At 38.3% G+C, this 18472-nt stretch overlaps 1 protein-coding gene across 3 annotated transcripts in view; it reads right to left on the bottom strand.

Moving 5' to 3' along the window:
- Positions 1-18472, bottom strand: part of c8orf34.L (chromosome 8 open reading frame 34 L homeolog) — a 128970-nt gene that overhangs the window by 37167 nt on the left and 73331 nt on the right. For all 3 annotated transcript variants that reach the window (XM_018268073.2, XM_041566487.1, XM_041566488.1), the window contains exons 9-10: positions 13324-13409; positions 8623-8696 (exon numbers count right to left, since the gene is read on the bottom strand). In XM_018268073.2, coding sequence (XP_018123562.1) covers positions 8623-8696; positions 13324-13409 — 160 coding nt within the window. The remainder of the gene's footprint in view (positions 1-8622; positions 8697-13323; positions 13410-18472) is intronic.

The following is an 18472-nucleotide window of genomic DNA, read 5'->3' as shown; positions in this document are numbered from 1 at the left end:
TGCATTTGAAGCTAGACACCTTCTGTTGAGAATTCCCATGCTTCAGATGTGACACTTAAGTGGGTTCGTGTGTCACACCTCATACATCTGCATTCCTGAGATTAACATGTCACATTTCATCATGTCAGCTCTTTGCGTTATATATTAACCTACAGCGTGGAAAAGAAAAACCGTCTGAAATGTCATCCCTGAATTACATCAAAGCCAACATTTCAGGCTATTCTCACTTCCCTAGAATGATTTAGTGAAGCCTTTGTTGGCAATATTAGGCATCCATTAAAAATAGTTTTGGCTGATTGACAAATTATTAAAGGGTCTACATGATTAAATGTTAACTCTAAAGGGAAATAAACGCATGCACTTTGGATTTAAGAAGCAGATCAAGATACCAACAAAAAAGGGAAATTTGTGTTCACCATTAAATATTGAACAATTAAGCGGGGGGTGCAATGAGGCTATGACCACAACATTCTTACAGACAAAGACAAAACCCTCTGCACTCAACCCATTATCAATATATTAAGGACGTTGAGACATTTTGTGTTAGACTACTAAGAAATGCCTTACCCTTTAAACAAAACAGGGATTGTTTGTCCATATATTGCAATACAGTAGAACCCCCATTTTATGTTTTTCAGGGGACAAGATAAAAATGGTATAAAATCCAGGAATATGTAATATCAGGGAAATGTATTATGATTAATATATAGGTGGGACCACAAAACAACAATGCAAAATTAGGGAAAACTTATAATAAGGGGATGTAGAATTGAGGTTTCACTATATATTTAGGCTGGCCAACTACATCAAAGTCATCCCTGGACTAGCCATAAAAAATGATACTACTTCATTATACATTATATAAATAAATATACTATACATGTTTAATGAAGTACAGGTATAGGATCTATTTTCCAAAATGCTCAGGCCCTGGGGATTTCCGGATAAGTGATATTTACACAATTTGGATCTTTACACCTTAAGTCTACTACAAAATAAATAAGCATTAAATGAACCCAATAAGAATTAATTATATCTTAGTTGGGATCAAGTACAAGGTACTGTTTTATTATTACAGAGAAAAAGGAAATCATTTTGAAACATTTGGAATATTTGGGTAAAATGGACTTCCATACCTTGGAACTTTTTGGATAATGGGTTTCCAGATAACGGATCTCATACCTGTATTAGGATTGTTAATGAGTCAGATGAAAGTGAGTGTAGCATATAAATAAATAAATATATGGATTGCACACTCAGACTTATAAAATGATCAAAGTTTAATATATCAGACACTTACATGATAGCAGAAAACCCGACACGTTTCGACCACCATAGCAAAACACTTAGGGACCGATTCACTAACTTCGAGTGAAGGATTCGAAGTAAAAAAACTTCGAATTTCGAAGTGTTTTTTGGACTACTTCGAGCATCAAATGGGCTACTTCTACCTTCGACTACGACTTCGAATCGAACTATTCGAACTAAAAATCGTTCGACCATTCGACCATTCGATAGTCGAAGTACTGTCTCTTTAAAAAAAAACTTCGACCGCCTAGTTCGCCATCTAAAAGCTACCGAACTCAATTTTAGCCTATGGGGAAGGTCCCCATAGGCTTGGCTAACTTTTTTTGATGGAAGGATATTCCTTCGATCGTTGGATTAAAATCCTTCAAATCGTTCGATTTGAAGGATTTTATCGTTCGATCGAAGGAATAATCCTTCGATCGTTCGATCGCACTATTTGCGCTAAAATCCTTCGACTTCGATATTCGAAGTCGAAGGATTTTAATTCCCAGTCGAATATCGAGGGTTAATTAACCCTCGATATTCGACCCTTTGTGAATCGGCCCCTTATAGTACAATAGATTGTAAAAAAGGCAGTGTGAGTGTAGGACTGGCCAGACCAGGGATGACTTTGACGTAGTTGGTCAGTTTAAATATTTTGCAATATATGGAAAAACAATGCCTGTTCTGTTGAAAGTACAGCATTTTTAGTAGCTTAATGCAAAAATGTCTCAATGCCCTTAATATATTGATAATGGATGAGTGCAGAGGACTGCAGAGTCTTTGTCTTAAAGCTAGCTGCTGTACTGTAGTTCCGTCCATCTGTTAGAAACCATACAGTACATAGCATACACTGGCACAAGCCCTATAGAAATACATCAGTCATTCTAATACCTTTCTGAAAAGGGTGTATTGGATTGAGACTTTCAAACCAAACGCATTCCTCATTATCTTCAAAAAAGGTATTTTCAGGCAGCTAGTTACCCACACAGGCAATTTTGTGTGTGCAACAACACACCATAACTATTATTACTCTTCAGGTAATCATCCTAACAAGCTGATTGGGTAGCATCTCACTAGGCATCTAATCAGAAAGACCCTATATAAAAGCAACAGCACATAGTGTCCTTCATGGCTAGCTTGGCACTGCACTGCTCTATAATTTTGCATTGTTAGTAATAATAACTGAAAACATTTTCTGAGCACTTCTGGACATTGGTCTTGGGATACGACCTCCTGAATGTCAGTGCAGAGACCTACCCACATATCCCAAGCCCATGCTCTCTCTAGAGATGCTTAAGAACTAAGATCAAGATAATTCTAAATGACATCCCGGAATTACATCAAAGCCAACATTTCAGGTTGTTTTTACTTCTCTGGGGGGGGGGGGATCCAGGCCCACCAGGGCTGCTGCATTAGGGGCCCACACAGTGCCCTGCCACCCGATTGGTGCACCCGATTGGTGCACCACCAGTGTACCTCCTTATGACTTCTTCAATCATGTTGTAAGGGAGTAGTGTCTCAGGAGGTTGTGGGGAGCGGGTGTGGGATGACGGGGCCTACAAGGTCCAGTCCAACGCAGTTCTGTGGTCACCTTAGTAGGCTGTGCCTACACACATAACTGACTGGACGTTAATGTAATTATGAGCCAGCAATGTCACTGGAATCCTGGGGGAAAATGTGGAAATTGTACATTACTTTCAGGTAATAATTATTCCTAACAAGAACATGAATGGTTCAAAGAGAAGAACCCAACTAAACCCAACAATTTGACCACAGGAATACGAAGTGTTTCAGACCATTCCTTAGCTATCAATAATATTAAGATTATTTTTTTTTTTAAAAAAATTAGAATGATTTTCAAACTGTTATTGAACATAATTAACATGCAATTTTCCAACCACCGTGTAGATGCTCTGCATGCTCTGGTTGGTTCAAATACAATGGTTTAATTGCAGGAGGCACAGCAGAAGGAAAGTAACTTGTTTAAGGTCACAGGGAGTCATGAGAAAATCTCAGGAGATCTAATCATCAATTCCTGTTCTAGCATTAACCCACTCACCCTGCTGAACTATTCAATGAAACTTTTCTTATAAGTACTGGTTCCCACAGTCACTGTCCTCTGTATGTGAACTGGGTGTCCTATAGGCATCAAACGCATTGTTCCAGAGAAAACGTCCATTATGTTGTGGAGGGCACTACTTAGGGTATCATTAGCAAATTATCTGAGTTAGAACACCTTTAAACATTGTATAAACCCAGACATCCCTTCAGAGATCAAACGCTGTGTACCAATAACAACTCCCAGATAATTGCATACTCCCATGTGTGCAGCGGGGGCACCTAGCTACTATATAATGGCACTCTACAGCTTCTTTGTATAATCCAACAAGAGTATTTGCTTTAAACCTTTTAGGGAATCCTTTCATTAATTAGCTTAAGTCAAGGTCACGTTTGCTGCCATTGAGCCGCTGGTAACAGCAGAGTAAAAGCACTGGAATTTGTAATAGGTTGTGCAAAAACCAATCAACTTGTATTATTCTGTAATGCAAGCCAGTTTATATTAAAAAAAGAGGGATCCATTATCTGGAAACGCATTATCCATAAAGCTCCGAATTATGGGAAGGCCATATATCAAAATAATTCTACTTTTTATGGAACTAATGGCAGCCAGCAATGAAAACAGTACATTTACATATTACATATGACTCTATATGGTTGACATACAGAAACAAGCAGAGTACCAGACTAGACACAAACAATTTTACTAATCCCTTACCTGGGACAAGTCAAAATAACATGGAGCATAGCAAAGTTTGGACAAATGTTACTTACTAACTACGTTACTACTGTATTTCCTTTTTTACATTATATATATATATATGTTGGTTTGTGTTTTCTGTTGGTTTGTGTTTTCTTTTTCTCCTCTTGAGTTAACAAACAATGTATAATGTATAAGTATAGTACAACAAACCAATAATACGATATCCACAACCATTGGATACTATTAGGTCAGTTGGTACCAGAGTGGCTGACAAAATGAACCATAGTGTATTTCAATATTTTAAAAACTTTATTTTATTGAGGACTAGAGAAGATCCCCCTCCCCCTAAAGGAGGGGATCACTACATTGAGTTGAGATAGAGAGAAACCTATCGCATTTTTAAAATGAAACATTTGCAAATAAATTATCTAAATAGAGATCTGGTTTTGGCAGCTTTTTAGCTTTAACACTTTTGTTACCATCTTTATGATTTTTTACCACTTTTCCTATTTCTCCTAATAAGATGTATGCTGTTAAATCTATGCATGGTTTGCTTATAATGGTTAATATATAATATATGAATGTATTTTTCTTGTTTTTTACTGTCTTTTATAATAAGGATCCCAATGGTTTACTTGCCCTTTAAAGGGGTCGTTTGCTCTCAAATTAACTTTTAGTATGATGTAGAGAGTGGTATTCTGAGACAATTTGCAAATGGTTTTCATTTTTCATTATTTGTGGTTTCTGAGTTATTTAGCTTTTTATTCAGCAGCTCTGCAGTTTTTAATTTCAGCAATCAGGTTGCTAGGGTCCAAATTAGCCTATCAACCATTGACTGAATAAGAGGCTGGAATATGAATAGGAGAGGTCTGAATAGAAGGATGAGTAATAAAAAGTAGTAATAACAATAAATGTGTATCTTTACAGAGCATTATTTTTAGATGGGGTCAGTGACCCCCATTTGAAAGCTGAGAAGAATCCAAAGAAAAAAGGCAAATAACTAAAAAACTATAAAAAAAAATAAAAACAATGAAGACCAATTACAACGTTGCTTAGAATTGGGCATTCTATAACAACAAAAAGTTACTTTAAAGGCGAACCACCTTTTTAATGTCTTTCAAAAAAAATAATTTTTATACGAATGACCTAACGGTAGTGCTAGTTTAATGACAACCAGGATCTGTGCAACTTTTAAATATTGCGTTGGGATTGAGACACTCACGGGTGTCAGTGTAAACATGTGACCTACAGGGGAGCTTTATGTTAGCAGAGAGCTGATCTGAACTGCATGTGCAGCTTCTCTGTAAGTGAGGACAGACACACCAACATCTGTGTGAACAGTAACTTGGCTGCTTATAGAACTCAGTATAACACTTGAGCATGACATGTGTGCAACAGGAACGTTCATAGAGAGCATACACAGGAAGAGGAAGAAGAAAATCACACAGGGTTACAGGTCAAACATGACGTCATGTTGCTAAGCAACAATAGACCCTCCCTGCATTAAGTAATATCCACTGGAACAATCTCTGTCTGTTGCTTTTTCAACACGTTATAGGGTTTGTGCACGGCAGTGCAGTAATCTGCTCCTGAGGAAGTGCAAATATTATGGGAAACACATAGGAGCAAATTCACTAACCTTCGGAAATTTGCCAGCGCCGTCTTCACTCACATCGCAACACTGCGCCAGGAATAGATTCGCCAGGACAACGGTAATTCACTAAAATCCGAAGTTGCGTCCAGGGCGCCAAACTCTGGCGAAGTTGCGCTAGTGTTACTGCGCCAATCAAAGCGAATAGTGATGGACGAATTTATTCGCCAGGCACGAATTCGCTGTGAATTCCCATGATTAGCGAAACCGCCACGAAAATTCACCAGCGAAAATTCACCAGCGTCCGTTTTTTGGACACCAAAAATGGATGCCGACGTCCAAAAAACCGGACGCAGCGTCAAAAAAGAGACGCTGTGCCGTTTTGCGAATTTCGTGGGATATTCAGGAATTTTTCGGCGAAGCGAAATGCCCCAAATTCGCCGATTACTAGAAGCAAAGTTGCGCTAGCATTGGTTAATTTGCATACGGCAGGAAGTTAAAGTTGAATGGATGTATATGTTGCAGCAAATACATTACACTACACAAGCCCAGGAAACCTTAATAAAATAAAATAGAGTTGTTATATTGCCCTACACATGAGCCCAGTGTATAGTTTATGTGCTATATGCTAGGAAATGTAGGGGGGAGCCCGGGTACCCAAAAAAAAATTTACGGACTTTTGCAGCCTATCACCCTGAAAAAGTAAAAGACGTCAGCGTTTTTTTGGGACTTTCAACTAAAAATTGAAGAAGCCCTATACATTCCATTGCACTTCTGAGCTGGCAAAGGCAAGTCTTGCGGGACAGGTAACGTTGAGTTAAAGGCGCATCTTAGTGAATTCGCGAAGTAACGCTCTTTCGCCAGAGCGAAACTTTGCCTGGGGTAAGAGTGCAAAGTAGCGCTAGAGTCTATCTCCTTCGCTAGCGAAGTTACACCTGCGCCTGTTAGTAAATTGGCAAAGTCCTGAAATGACGTCACGCTGGCGAATTTACACTAATGTTAGTCACTTCGCCCTTAAGTGAATTTCCCCCATAAAGCTCTTGGTTATACAATCCTATAAGAAGCTGTTTAGGCATGATTTGCTTTAAATAAATATCTAAACTATATATAGAGAGAGAGAATATAAATATTTCTTCCTGTTGTGTACATATGCATATTTACTTTTTCGAGTTTTTTGATGGATGGAATGTATTTGTTTGGCCTGTTTCATTTGCTACATCTGGTGAGTAGTTAGACTCACAGGGTGTGAATTTTAATATTGGTTTTGGCACCTACTTCAAACTCTCAATACATCTTCGGGTATTTGAAGTGACGCACCTTCCAGGTTGCACAGAATAATATTGTTGAGTGATTCACAGCACAATGGTGTTTCAGCAAGTTTAAGAATACGAAACTATTATTTAACATCTGTGCTTCTTTACAGTTTGGTCTATGGAATCCTTGTGACACACCCATCAAAATGGGGTAGAGTTAAGAGTAACACACTCTAGAATGCTGAATACTTGTTTTCATTGCATAATCTGATCCATTATCTGGAAATTTGTTATCCAGAAAGTTCCGAATTATGGAGCTTGGACATTTTTAAAATGTATTTCCTTGTTCTCTGTAATAATAAAACAGCACCTTGTACTTGAGCCAAACTAAGATATAATTAATCCTTATTGGAGGCAAAACCAGCCTATTGGGTTTATTAAATTTTTACATGATTTTCTAGTAGACGTAAATTATGAAGATCCAAATTATGGAAAGATCAGTTATCTGGAAAACCCTAGGTACCAAGCATTCTGGATATCAGGTCCCATACCTGTAATGAAATGTTACACTACTGCACATGGGAAAGTCTAACCATTGGACGACTGGGAAAGCAAGATGATGGCATGGGGTTCCTACAAGCAGCACTGGCCCAATAAACAAATTTAGCAACTGAATTCACTAAAGTTGCCCCCCCCAGCAAATTTTAGTTTTTTTGTGCCTTAAAGGAGAAGGAAACCCTGTAGAAAAAAACTCCATACCCCCCACCCCACGTAGCCTGGGAGGAGGAGGGAGGGGGGTCTACATGGGGTGGAGGGTATGGGCTTTTTTTCTTCAGGGTTTCCTTCTCCTTTAAGCTTATAGTGTATTCCATAAATAAGGAAACTGGGTTTCATTCCCAGGATGCAACTGAATTCCCTGGGTTGCCTCCATAAAATGGAGTCTATGGGAGGCAGCCTTCCTGTAATTCTGAGCTTTCTGGATATGGGGTTAATGGATTCCACACCTGACAACTCTAAATCTAATATTGTAAAAGCCTCATATTAGTGATGCATAAATTGTAAGGTGGTAACAGTTATAAAACAGGTTATCATTTTACTATTTTACTCATTTACTAAACAGAATAGAAAACCCCCCAGAAAAAATGTGTATGTACAGTAGATGTCTTCTTGGAGTGCAGTAGGTAATACACAAATACAAGTTCTGAGTTTACCATGGATATAAAGTACATTCAGTAGGGGGTTTATACACAGGGTGCCCCTAGCTTAGTCTGGGACCACTCATCACCCCACTTTCCCCATTCCCACCACCGCCTTTATATGCACAATAGAGCGCAGAGATTGGAAAACGGGAGATTTAGAGAGCTAGTAAATCTGTATTTTAGTGGCATGCTGCCCTAGGCCCAGGCCTTTCCACAAATCCACAGGCCGGGATTTGTAGTGAGGCCACAAAGGCCCGTGTCTCACTTTTAGCTATACACTGCCCTCTTATAAAGAGAACATCATAACAAGACTAGAACAAGGAACATGACCTAAATACCAACACGATAAAAAAAAATTCACACTGCAATAAAAGCAATTGATTTAATTTCACATAAATACAAGTAATGACATTGTCTCGAGATTTTATCAGTCATGTTTCTGTCACTTGGATTTCCTATGCAATTTCAGTGTCATGCATTTTTTCCCCCCAGCGATTTGTAAAGCCAAAAGCAATTCTATCTACTCACAGGTCCTGTCACTTGAGACGCGCTCTCAAATTCTTCATCATCTTCCATTAATGTTTCTGCTGCAGGCAATGCGGCTGTTACATGGAGACACAAAATAACAGTTTCATGTTCATGTAATTACTCTGCAATAATTAATCTCTTGAAATATGTAAACCTCCACGTTGCCAGAACTGCAGGAATATGTCTCACGGCGGGTTTTAAATTACCTGGGTAGTAGGTTTCACGTCTTGTCTGCCGCTGAACAGATTTTAAATTGGCTATCCTAATGGACTACGAATTATTATAGTATCTTGACAACAAGATGGTGGTGCCAACTTTATCAATGTTGCAAATTGATATAGTTTCTCATGGGTGCAGAATGCTGGTGACTTTTCGCTAGCGTTTCTTTGGCAATGTGAACATTTGAAGATGCGCTAGTGTTCATTTCTGCCTAGTGAAACTTCGCTAGGGATCTTGCGCTCAGGTCAATTTGCATAGGGCGGGAAATTTAAAGTTGTATGGACGTCTTTATGTTAAATATTGGCACATATACTTACAAATGACACCTTTTAAAAACACATGTCCAGGGAACGTTAATAGAGTTATTCTAATGCCCTACACATATGCTCACTGTAAAATTAATGTTCCATATGTTTTCAGATGTATGGGGAAAACCGGTTACCCAAAAAAAGTTTGTTAGGACTTTTGCAGGCAATCAGGCTGAAGAAAGGAAAAGACGCCAGCGTTTTTTGGGCATTTTCAGCTCGCAGAATATAATGTTAGAGGCCCATTTACTTAGTTCGAGTGAAGGAATAGAATAAAAAAAAGGTCAAATGTTTTTTTTGGCAACTTCGACCATCGAATTGGCTACTTCGACCTTCGACTACGACTTCGAATCGAAGGATTCGAACTAAAAATCGTTCGACTATTCGACCATTCGATAGTCGAAGTACTGTCTCTTTAAAAAAAACTTCAACCCCCTAGTTCGCCACCTAAAACCTACCGAAGTCAATGTTAGCCTATGGAGAAGGTCCCCATAGGCTTTGAAACAATTTTTAGGTCGAAGAAAAATCGTTCGATCGATGGATTAAAATCCTTCGAATCGAACGATTCGAAGGATTTAATCTTTGTTTTTGTTCGATCGAACTATTTGCGGTAAATCCTTCGACTTCGATATTCGAAGTCAAAGGATTTCAATTCGGCAGTCGAATATCGAGAGTTAATTAACCCTCGATATTCGACCATAAGTAAATTTGCCCCTTAGTGACAGAAGATTGAGGAAGATCTAGCTACTTTAATGCATTTCGCCTGGTCTGTGGTGGTGAAGGCAAATTTGGCGAAAGAGGTAACGTTCAATAAATCCGCATTTTAGTGAATTTGCAGAGTAGCATCTGTTTGCCAGAGCGAAAAGTCGCCTAGGCAATAGAGTGCGAATGACCGCTAGCGCTCGAATTGGCACCTGAGCCATTAGTAAATCGCCAATGTCCCTGCGGGCGATAAGTCGCTAGCGTTAGCCACTTCGCCCTTTAGTAAATCTACCCTCAAATCTCACGGCAATTTACATTTTCCAGCCGTCAATATATTTCCTCCCCAAAAGTTTTTGTTTTTTTTAAACCCAGAATTAAATATTCCTGATGCCACAAACTCCTAGACGCCAGGTGCAGCAAGCACTGAGCTATTACTGGCACAAAATTGTGAGTTATACAGATGAAGTTTCAGTAGTAACAAGGGAAAAGTTTATACCTCATAAAATTACAAAATTGGCGCATTGGTACACGGTAAATATTTTTCTTTTTCTTTACTATCCTATGTGGAGTTTAAGGCTTGCTGAATGATTGCTTTCACCACTCAAAGGTCTTTGGGCAGCGCTTCAAACTGAATATCTTTTGCACCCACTTAACATGTTAAAGGCAGCTCTATATGGGGCTAGAACCATTTGGACATATTTTCTATATGGTATAAAACGTTATAAAAATAACCCAATTGTTTTTGGAATTTCAAACTGTTTACAAACTTGCCAAAATGTTTTTATTGTATATACATTTCAATTGAAGAAACAACACTTTTCTGAATTACGAATATATTGCTGTCAAAAAAAAACTCTTGCTGTTGAGCATCCATGCAAACAGAGACAGAATGCAATGGAATTCAGATACTTTAACCAGAGAAAAAACTTTCTAATAAAAAACGAATCTAGTGTGGGAATTGGTGAAATGCTATTATAAATTAGCAAAATTATACAACATTTATTATTAATGGTATCAAGTCAGGGGAGAGGGAGACCCCTCACATACAGGGGCCATTGAAGAATCTCTGCCAATAAGATGTTTTATATTAGGAAAGTAATTGTAATACAATTAAATGCTAATTACTCAGTAATTGTGCAGTAAATGTATTGGCCCTCATGCACAGTGCAATGATTCACCAATTTAGGGGGCAGAAAACAAATTAGGCAAACGTTGCACCCTGTCAAGTTCTTTATAGCAACAGAACAGTTGCATTTTCTTTTACTTTTTTGTGGTTCTTTAGAATTCCTGCCAGGCTAAGTTAGCATAAAAGACAAAAACTGTGGCTCCTTCAAAATTCACACTGCCGTGTCTGGTCAGGATGCCCAATGCCAGAGAACAAAATCCCTGGGGTGAATCAAAGCAGTGCTGATTTGCAACAGAAGGTTCTGCTGTATGTGATACTGACAACCACGAGTAATCTTTTTCTCTTTACAAAATCTTGTGTTATTAAAGGTATAAATTCACCTTCTTGTGTGGCTGATATATACAGTTCTAGGTCATTTGACCAACAGAGATCACATGACTTCAGTACCTAATGAAGAAGGGGAGAATTGAGTAATTGATCCCATTGACAGTCTCCCAGCAGTTCTCCATGGAAGGAGAGGAAGAATCCTTCAAACTGAAAACTTACAGGCCCAGGGTATCTGTGAAAAGTTTAATACAGCAAAATTCTTTCTATGAATTCCTAAAGTAAACAAGTACCAGCAATGTATGGGATTTGTAAACTGAAAATCAATTATCCAGAAACCACTGAAATAATTCAATGCAGTTTGCCATTGTGTCCTATTTAACCTTATAGAGGCTGGCACCTTTTTATAGTCATGTGTTGTCATTTAAACAGGCCACTTGACACAGGCAACATTAGGGGGTTATGTAATAAAAGGTGTAAAGTTGCTATAGACTAATCATCACTAGCAACCAATCAACTATTGGCTGGTACAGGCTACTGCACCTGGGCAAACTTTGTGCCTTTTATGATATTTAGGCGAGTTAAAACTCTATACGACTGGCATTGCACTACTGGTACTGGTCTAATAAAATAAAAATGGATGTGTGTGCATGCATGTGTGTGTTAGTGAGGGTCCATGACCATTGTCTACACTTAACATTTCCTAGATGTAATGGTGTAACTATAGAGGAAGCAGACCCTGCGGTCCTTGGAAGGACTCCGGGGGGATGCAGGGAGGCATCAGAGAGGGTGGGGAAAGGGCCGGCAGTGGGTGGGGAGTAGGCGGGCAGAGGACAGGAAGTCAGCAGGCATGGGACAGGGCAGGTAGGGATTGTCGTCCCTCCAAAGATTTTTTTTTTTATGTGAGGGGGCCCAGAGCACACAGTTATGCCACTGCCTAGATGTCTCTGTCTGAAAAGGTCTAGGTCAGGGGTGACCAAAAGGTATCTACCAGTAGACATTTAGCTGGTGATCAGTAGATCTCAAGACACTGTCAACAAACAGCTTTCTTTATCAACCTCCTGTTTCATACTTTTATTTCAGATATTAATTATCTTAAGGTTACATAAGAAATAGTTGTTTGTTAAATATAACAATATACATTTTCTCATTAATCAATATTTTTGTAACATTTTCCATGGAACAGTATGCTAACAATGTTTTATGGATGTGGATCATAACGGGACATCATCCCTGAAGTAGACCTCACATGGTCACTCCTGGTCTTGTTTAACAAAATAGGTGCCAATGACTGGGCAATGGCAAAAGACAAGGGGAAAAAAGGAGATTACTTTAACAAACCCACACTTGACAACCATTGGTCAGACAGTAAAGGGAACTTGGTCCAAATGGCCATGTTTGTCCCCATAATATATTCTTTTCCTGGAATTCCAACACGTCTCTGAAGGCTTTTCATGGACTGCTAGGCACAAACCATGTTAGCACACAGCTACTAACCTCAAGTTGAATCTAAGTCATTATGGTATGAATATAATGAGGGGCATTTCACAGAAGATCAAAAAGAGCCCATAGATACAATTTGTTTGGGGAACTCTGCACTAAAATCTGGTCAATGGCAGGTATAGAGTACATGGTTCCCCTGGGCCTGAGTCTGCTGTCCTCCATGTCTTGTGCCTAAGCCACAGTAAAAGGCGCCAATTCTATGCACAAAAAATAGCACAACATAGACACAACAGACACAATATATGGAATTATTACTTGTGCAGGTTTGTGTGCAGTTCTAGCTATCACTATGTTGACTAACAGTATTGTATATATACGCAGTGCTATACAAGGCATGCACAAGGACCCACACTACTGATTCTGAAGGCTGGTGGATTGGAATTAAACACTGCCATTAATAGAGAGAAGTGCCCTTGCTATCAGGCTGGGGTGGTAACCTGCGATTCGCCAGCTGTAAGATTTTTCAACCATGAGAGAGACAGCAAGCAATATATGAACATACAAGATGATATAAATACCTACCGGGTGCATCTGTCCCAGCTTTCTCAGAAGAGTGTCTTTCTTGTGCTATCTCTTCTATACCCTGTGCCAGGTTTTCTCCTTGCAGTCTAAAACAAAAGCACAATTAAATGGTTAGTAAAACTGCTTAAAAGTATAGCTGATAAATTATAAGAATATTTGTAGTTAGCAAGTCATATCTTGACCATATACAGATCCAGTCCTTTCATGCAGTTCGGGCAACTCTAATGTAATTTGTAATATTCATGGGTTTATGGTCATTTTTACATGTGTGGTAGGTTTGGAGAGTAAAGCCTTATGATCCTTAGAGCACAGTCTGTGGTTGTGTCCTGTATAAATGCCATTATCCATGTCACAGAATTCTGATGGCGCTTACTATATTTCCACCTATCACAGCTGTTTGAGTATTATCTTATCTAAAAAGAAGTGCAAGTAATATGTTAACAGTAACATAATATTGTGAACACTGGCAAATAAAAGGGGTCTCTGTATCCTTTTCTTTAGGTTTCTGTAAGGTCATGAATCTGATACAAAATAAAATTCATTTCAAATGCATCAGCGCCATAGATCTACATTTTTAGTTGGTGCTTATAATTTCTTGGTGGAATAAACTGACTCAGGCCGTTAATCTCTCATTACAATAATGAGTTCTTTGGCTGCACCGAGTGAAAATGATTAGATGGGAGTGATTATGAGTCAGTCCCTGATTTCAATTATTGTAGCATATTTTGTTCAATGCCAGTTAATATGTTAAGTGCTTTCCAGCCCTATAGCTCTTGGGCTGAACTACATTTTCATAAAACATTAAAGAAGGTTATGTAAAACTTTTAGGTGATATGCGCCTGCTGAATATGTTTATATATATACAGTATATAATGTACTGCTTTGGGTGACCACTACAAGCCCTAAAATATCATGACTGATGAAGGAGGAGGTCCTGATCGCTATGATAGCAGTTCTTATGGGAGTTGGGTGGTCTTGCTCCAAATTGATTTAGAGGCTTTCCGGCAACAACTAAATGTATTTGGATTATTTACTAAAATCCAAATTTATCTCATATTAAAAACACAACCAAACTCCAATGCCGATTTTAGCTTATTTATTAATTAAAAAACTCAATTGCATTAAATCACAGAAAAACTTGATGAAATCGAGCAAAACTCCAGACCATTCTAATTTTTCTGGCTTTTTCCTAAACTGCTAGAATGTTTCTGTCTTTTTTCCCAAATTACTCAAATTTTTGGAGTTCTTGCCCGCAAACCCCCGAAAAAGTGGGATTTTCAGGCTAAACCCAGTGCAGACCAAGAAAACTTCAACTTGAGATAGGCGCCTCTCCCATTGACTTATACAGGAACTCAATAGGTCTGAGATGGCGGATTTTCGGATTTTGGCTTTTTGCAGCATCGGGGTATAATAAATCTTGCAAAATTCACGTTTCTTCTCCTTCCAAAAATTAGAGTTTTCTAGAGAAAAAACTCAATTTTTTTGAGATTTTAACATTCGGATTTTAATAAGTAACCCCTGTGTGTCCCTTTACTTTTTTAACTAAACAGTGAAAGAAGGTATTCACATGCCTTATGCTACACACATATCACTGCCTTAGGAAAGCCAGTTGATTGGGGTAGCATATAAGTTGATGTGAAATCAGTTGCAAAGTTTTTCCTTTTTTGGACAAAATGCCTTAGGAAAAAGTAGTATCTCACTACTATATTAATTATTTTCTCAGGCACCCCTAGCACAGACATGCAAGAATCTAATGGTTGTATTTATTAACATTGGAGAGAAACATCACCAGTGATGCTGCCCATAGCAACCAATAAGATCTTAGTTTTCTAACTTTTTTGTGACTGTGACAAATCTAAATGGTGACTGGTTGCTATGGGCAACATCACCAGTGGTGTTTGTCTACAAGTTAATAAATACATCCATTAGATTCATACATGTGCAGTAGGGTAAAATCCAAAAAATGGTACCCTACTATGCGTGCACTGGTCTAAGTCTGCTGAAGGACAACTGGGTAAGGTAAAAAAAAGATTTTTATTTTCTTCCTGGACATTTTGCTCCTAAAAAAAAGCAGGGCAAGTAGCAATTGTATTCACTGGGTGTGATAACATACTGGCACCTCCACTGAATCACACTTGCTATGGATGATCATAGTTGTAGCTTTAAAATTGCTGCAAACAGAAAAAAATAGTGCATGAAAGACCCCCCCCCCCTTTCACTTTATTATTAAGCTTGGGTACACACCATCTAACCGCATAAAATATATCTGAAACCTGAAAAAAAAGTATATTTCCTAACATGTAACATATAGTGTATGAGCAAATAACTATGGAATCTAAAGGATTAGTGAACAAATTACCCTATTGTACAGTGTAATTCTGTGTTCTTGACTGTTAGCGCTCGGTAAACTCATTGTGATGACATCCATTTAGGAAACAGATGATGAGTGATCAGCAGTCACATAGAATGGCTTGCTCTTTGGGCTATGCTCAGTGCACTGACTACTCTAAAGTACACCTGCTTAACAGAAGCACAGACTCCACATCATTTGCCTTTGGGAAGCTTCACTGAGCACAGAATCTAATCCGCTTTAAGGAATAATCAATCAACACATTCAAGGTTTGTTTTTTCCCCTTTTTTTTTTTAAATACATGAATTGAGGTTTCCAAGGATCTTATTTAAGATCTCCAGGAAATCCAATAAATAAACTGTTCTTTATACAACTTGCCTTTGGTGTAAAGAATGAAAAGAAAACCAAGTGCATCATTTTTTTTACAGAGCTTTCATGACAAGTTGTATCTATGAAGAAAGTTATAAAGAACCCCTTAATTTAATTAAGGGAGGCAATGGAGCTGCATTTGTCTCCTTAACTACTATTCCAGTGAGGAAAAGGAAAGTAAAGGAATTATGCTGTTCTCTACAGCCTTACTTAATAAGTACATATACCCTCTTGAATATAGGGAACCACACGTTCTACTTCTCCTGTGTTTGTTGTGACCTTGACAATATTCTTCTTACAGCAGAAGTTATCAGTCTTTTTAGTCTTGAAAGCATTTTTGTGGTCCGACATTTGAGCAGAGCCCCTTACCACAAATGAGGTTTTAAATATGAAAAACCACTTATGAGTCATCTGCTATCATTCCAAAATATCTAGTGCAGCAAATGCATGGGCACCTTAAATCTCACCAAAAGTGGGAAGAATGCCAGCAATATCTAGGAGAGAAAACAACTACTTACCCTATATACAACTCTACTTTGCCTTCCGGTTGAGCCTCCAATGCCTTGAATTTGGCCCCCAATGGGGTAAGAACACTAATTTTGAGAACCTCTGCCCCAAAAAATCCATGTTTTAGTTGAGGCATGAAAATGCTGGTGAAAGTATAATAGGCTTTCAGCTTCTAACCATGAGACCATTCCCTGGCTAAGACCCCCATCCCTTATGTAGCATTAAAGTAACGTAGTAGGCTTCTGGACATTGAAAGACCTGCATATTTTAGTTATGAGGTTATTGCCTATTCGGTACCCAGAAATGCTATTTCAAAGTATCTGCCATAATGTTTTCATTAACTGTGATCTACTTTCTGATTACTTATTTATTACTACAAGTGGCACTGTTGCTCTGTTTATACCACAATCAGGCAAACAATATTGTGGTTAACCAATAACTTGAGTATACTACTGAAAAGTACTGCCATATGCATCAGTAAGTTATTATATTGTGTGCTCCTGAATACTGGGTTAGTATGAGTTGGAGCTCCTGGCATAGAGATTCCTAGCTATTCTTTTTAATCTCCATGCTTGATGGGCCGGCTGATTCACTATATGACTGCTTGTAGTTGTGCTGCAACTGACTGCTTTATTAGAGCTTATTATGTCCCAGTTAATATTTGCTATTAGCAACTTACCAGGCAGCTTCCCCCTCTAAAACCCCTGTCTTGTCTTTCTTTGGCTGTGATAGCTCTCATTTCTCTGAGTTTGTGTATATAAACCTACTGTGAAATGTGGTTAGTTGGGGTTAAAGGATCATTGTTCATATAAACAAGCTGCTGTGTAGCAATGGCAGAAATTGAAAAAGGCTATATGGCACAGAAAAAATAATGGATAACAGATAACACCATTATGTTCTACAGAGCTTATCCGCTGTTTAAAGGGATACTGTCATGGGAAAAAAATGTTTTTTTCAAAATGAATCAGTTAATATTGCTGCTCCAGCAGAATTCTGCACTGAAATCCATTTCTCAAAAGAGCAAACTTCAATTTTGAAATCCGACTTGGGGCTAGACATATTGTCAATTTTCCATCTGCCCCAAGTCATGTGACTTGTGCTCTGATAAACTTCAGTCACTATTTACTGCTGTACTGCAAGTTAGAGTGATATCACCCCTCCCATTTTCAGCCCCAGCAGCCAAACAAAAGAACAATGGGAAGGTAACCAGATAGCAGCTCCCTAACACAAGATAACAGCTGCCTGGTAGATCTAAGAACAACACTCAATAGTAGAAACCCATGTCTCACTGAGACACATTCAGTTACATTGAGAAGGAAAAACAGCAGCCTGCCAGAAAGCATTTATTTCCTAAAGTGCAGGTACAAGTCACATGACCAGGGGCAGCTGGGAAATTGACAAAATGTCTAGCCCCATGTCAGATTTCAAAATTGAATATAAAAAAAAATCTGTTTGTTCTTTTGAGAAATGGATTTCAGTGCAGAAGTCTGCTGGAGTAGCACTATTAACTGATGCGTTTTGAAAAAACATGTTTTCCGATGACAGGATCCCTTTAACAAACCACACAGTGTTAAATTATTCTATAATCCAAGGTACAGCAGTAAAGCAGTGAGTTTACATCAGCATGTAATTAGACTTCAGATGACATTCATGTATTTTGAGCAAAAGGTTATCACTTTAAAGGCAGGAGATTCAAAATGCATTCCTATCTTCAATGTCACAGGACGGTGGAAATTTGAAGCAAGAAATGCCAGGGATCCTATTAGTTATTAATTTAATTATTGCAGCTTTACAAGTTACTCATTTTCAGTGATTTTGATGATTGACAATGGAATCAAATATTGATATTAAATACTTTAAGATGTTTGAGATATGTTAGTAAAGCACTAGTGCAATCTATAATTGGGCTAATAAGATTACAAC

The sequence above is a fragment of the Xenopus laevis genome, chromosome 6L (assembly GCF_017654675.1).
Source record: "Xenopus laevis strain J_2021 chromosome 6L, Xenopus_laevis_v10.1, whole genome shotgun sequence".
In the NCBI taxonomy this organism is placed as follows: domain Eukaryota; kingdom Metazoa; phylum Chordata; class Amphibia; order Anura; family Pipidae; genus Xenopus; species Xenopus laevis.
This window is presented reverse-complemented; position numbering and strand designations above follow the sequence as displayed.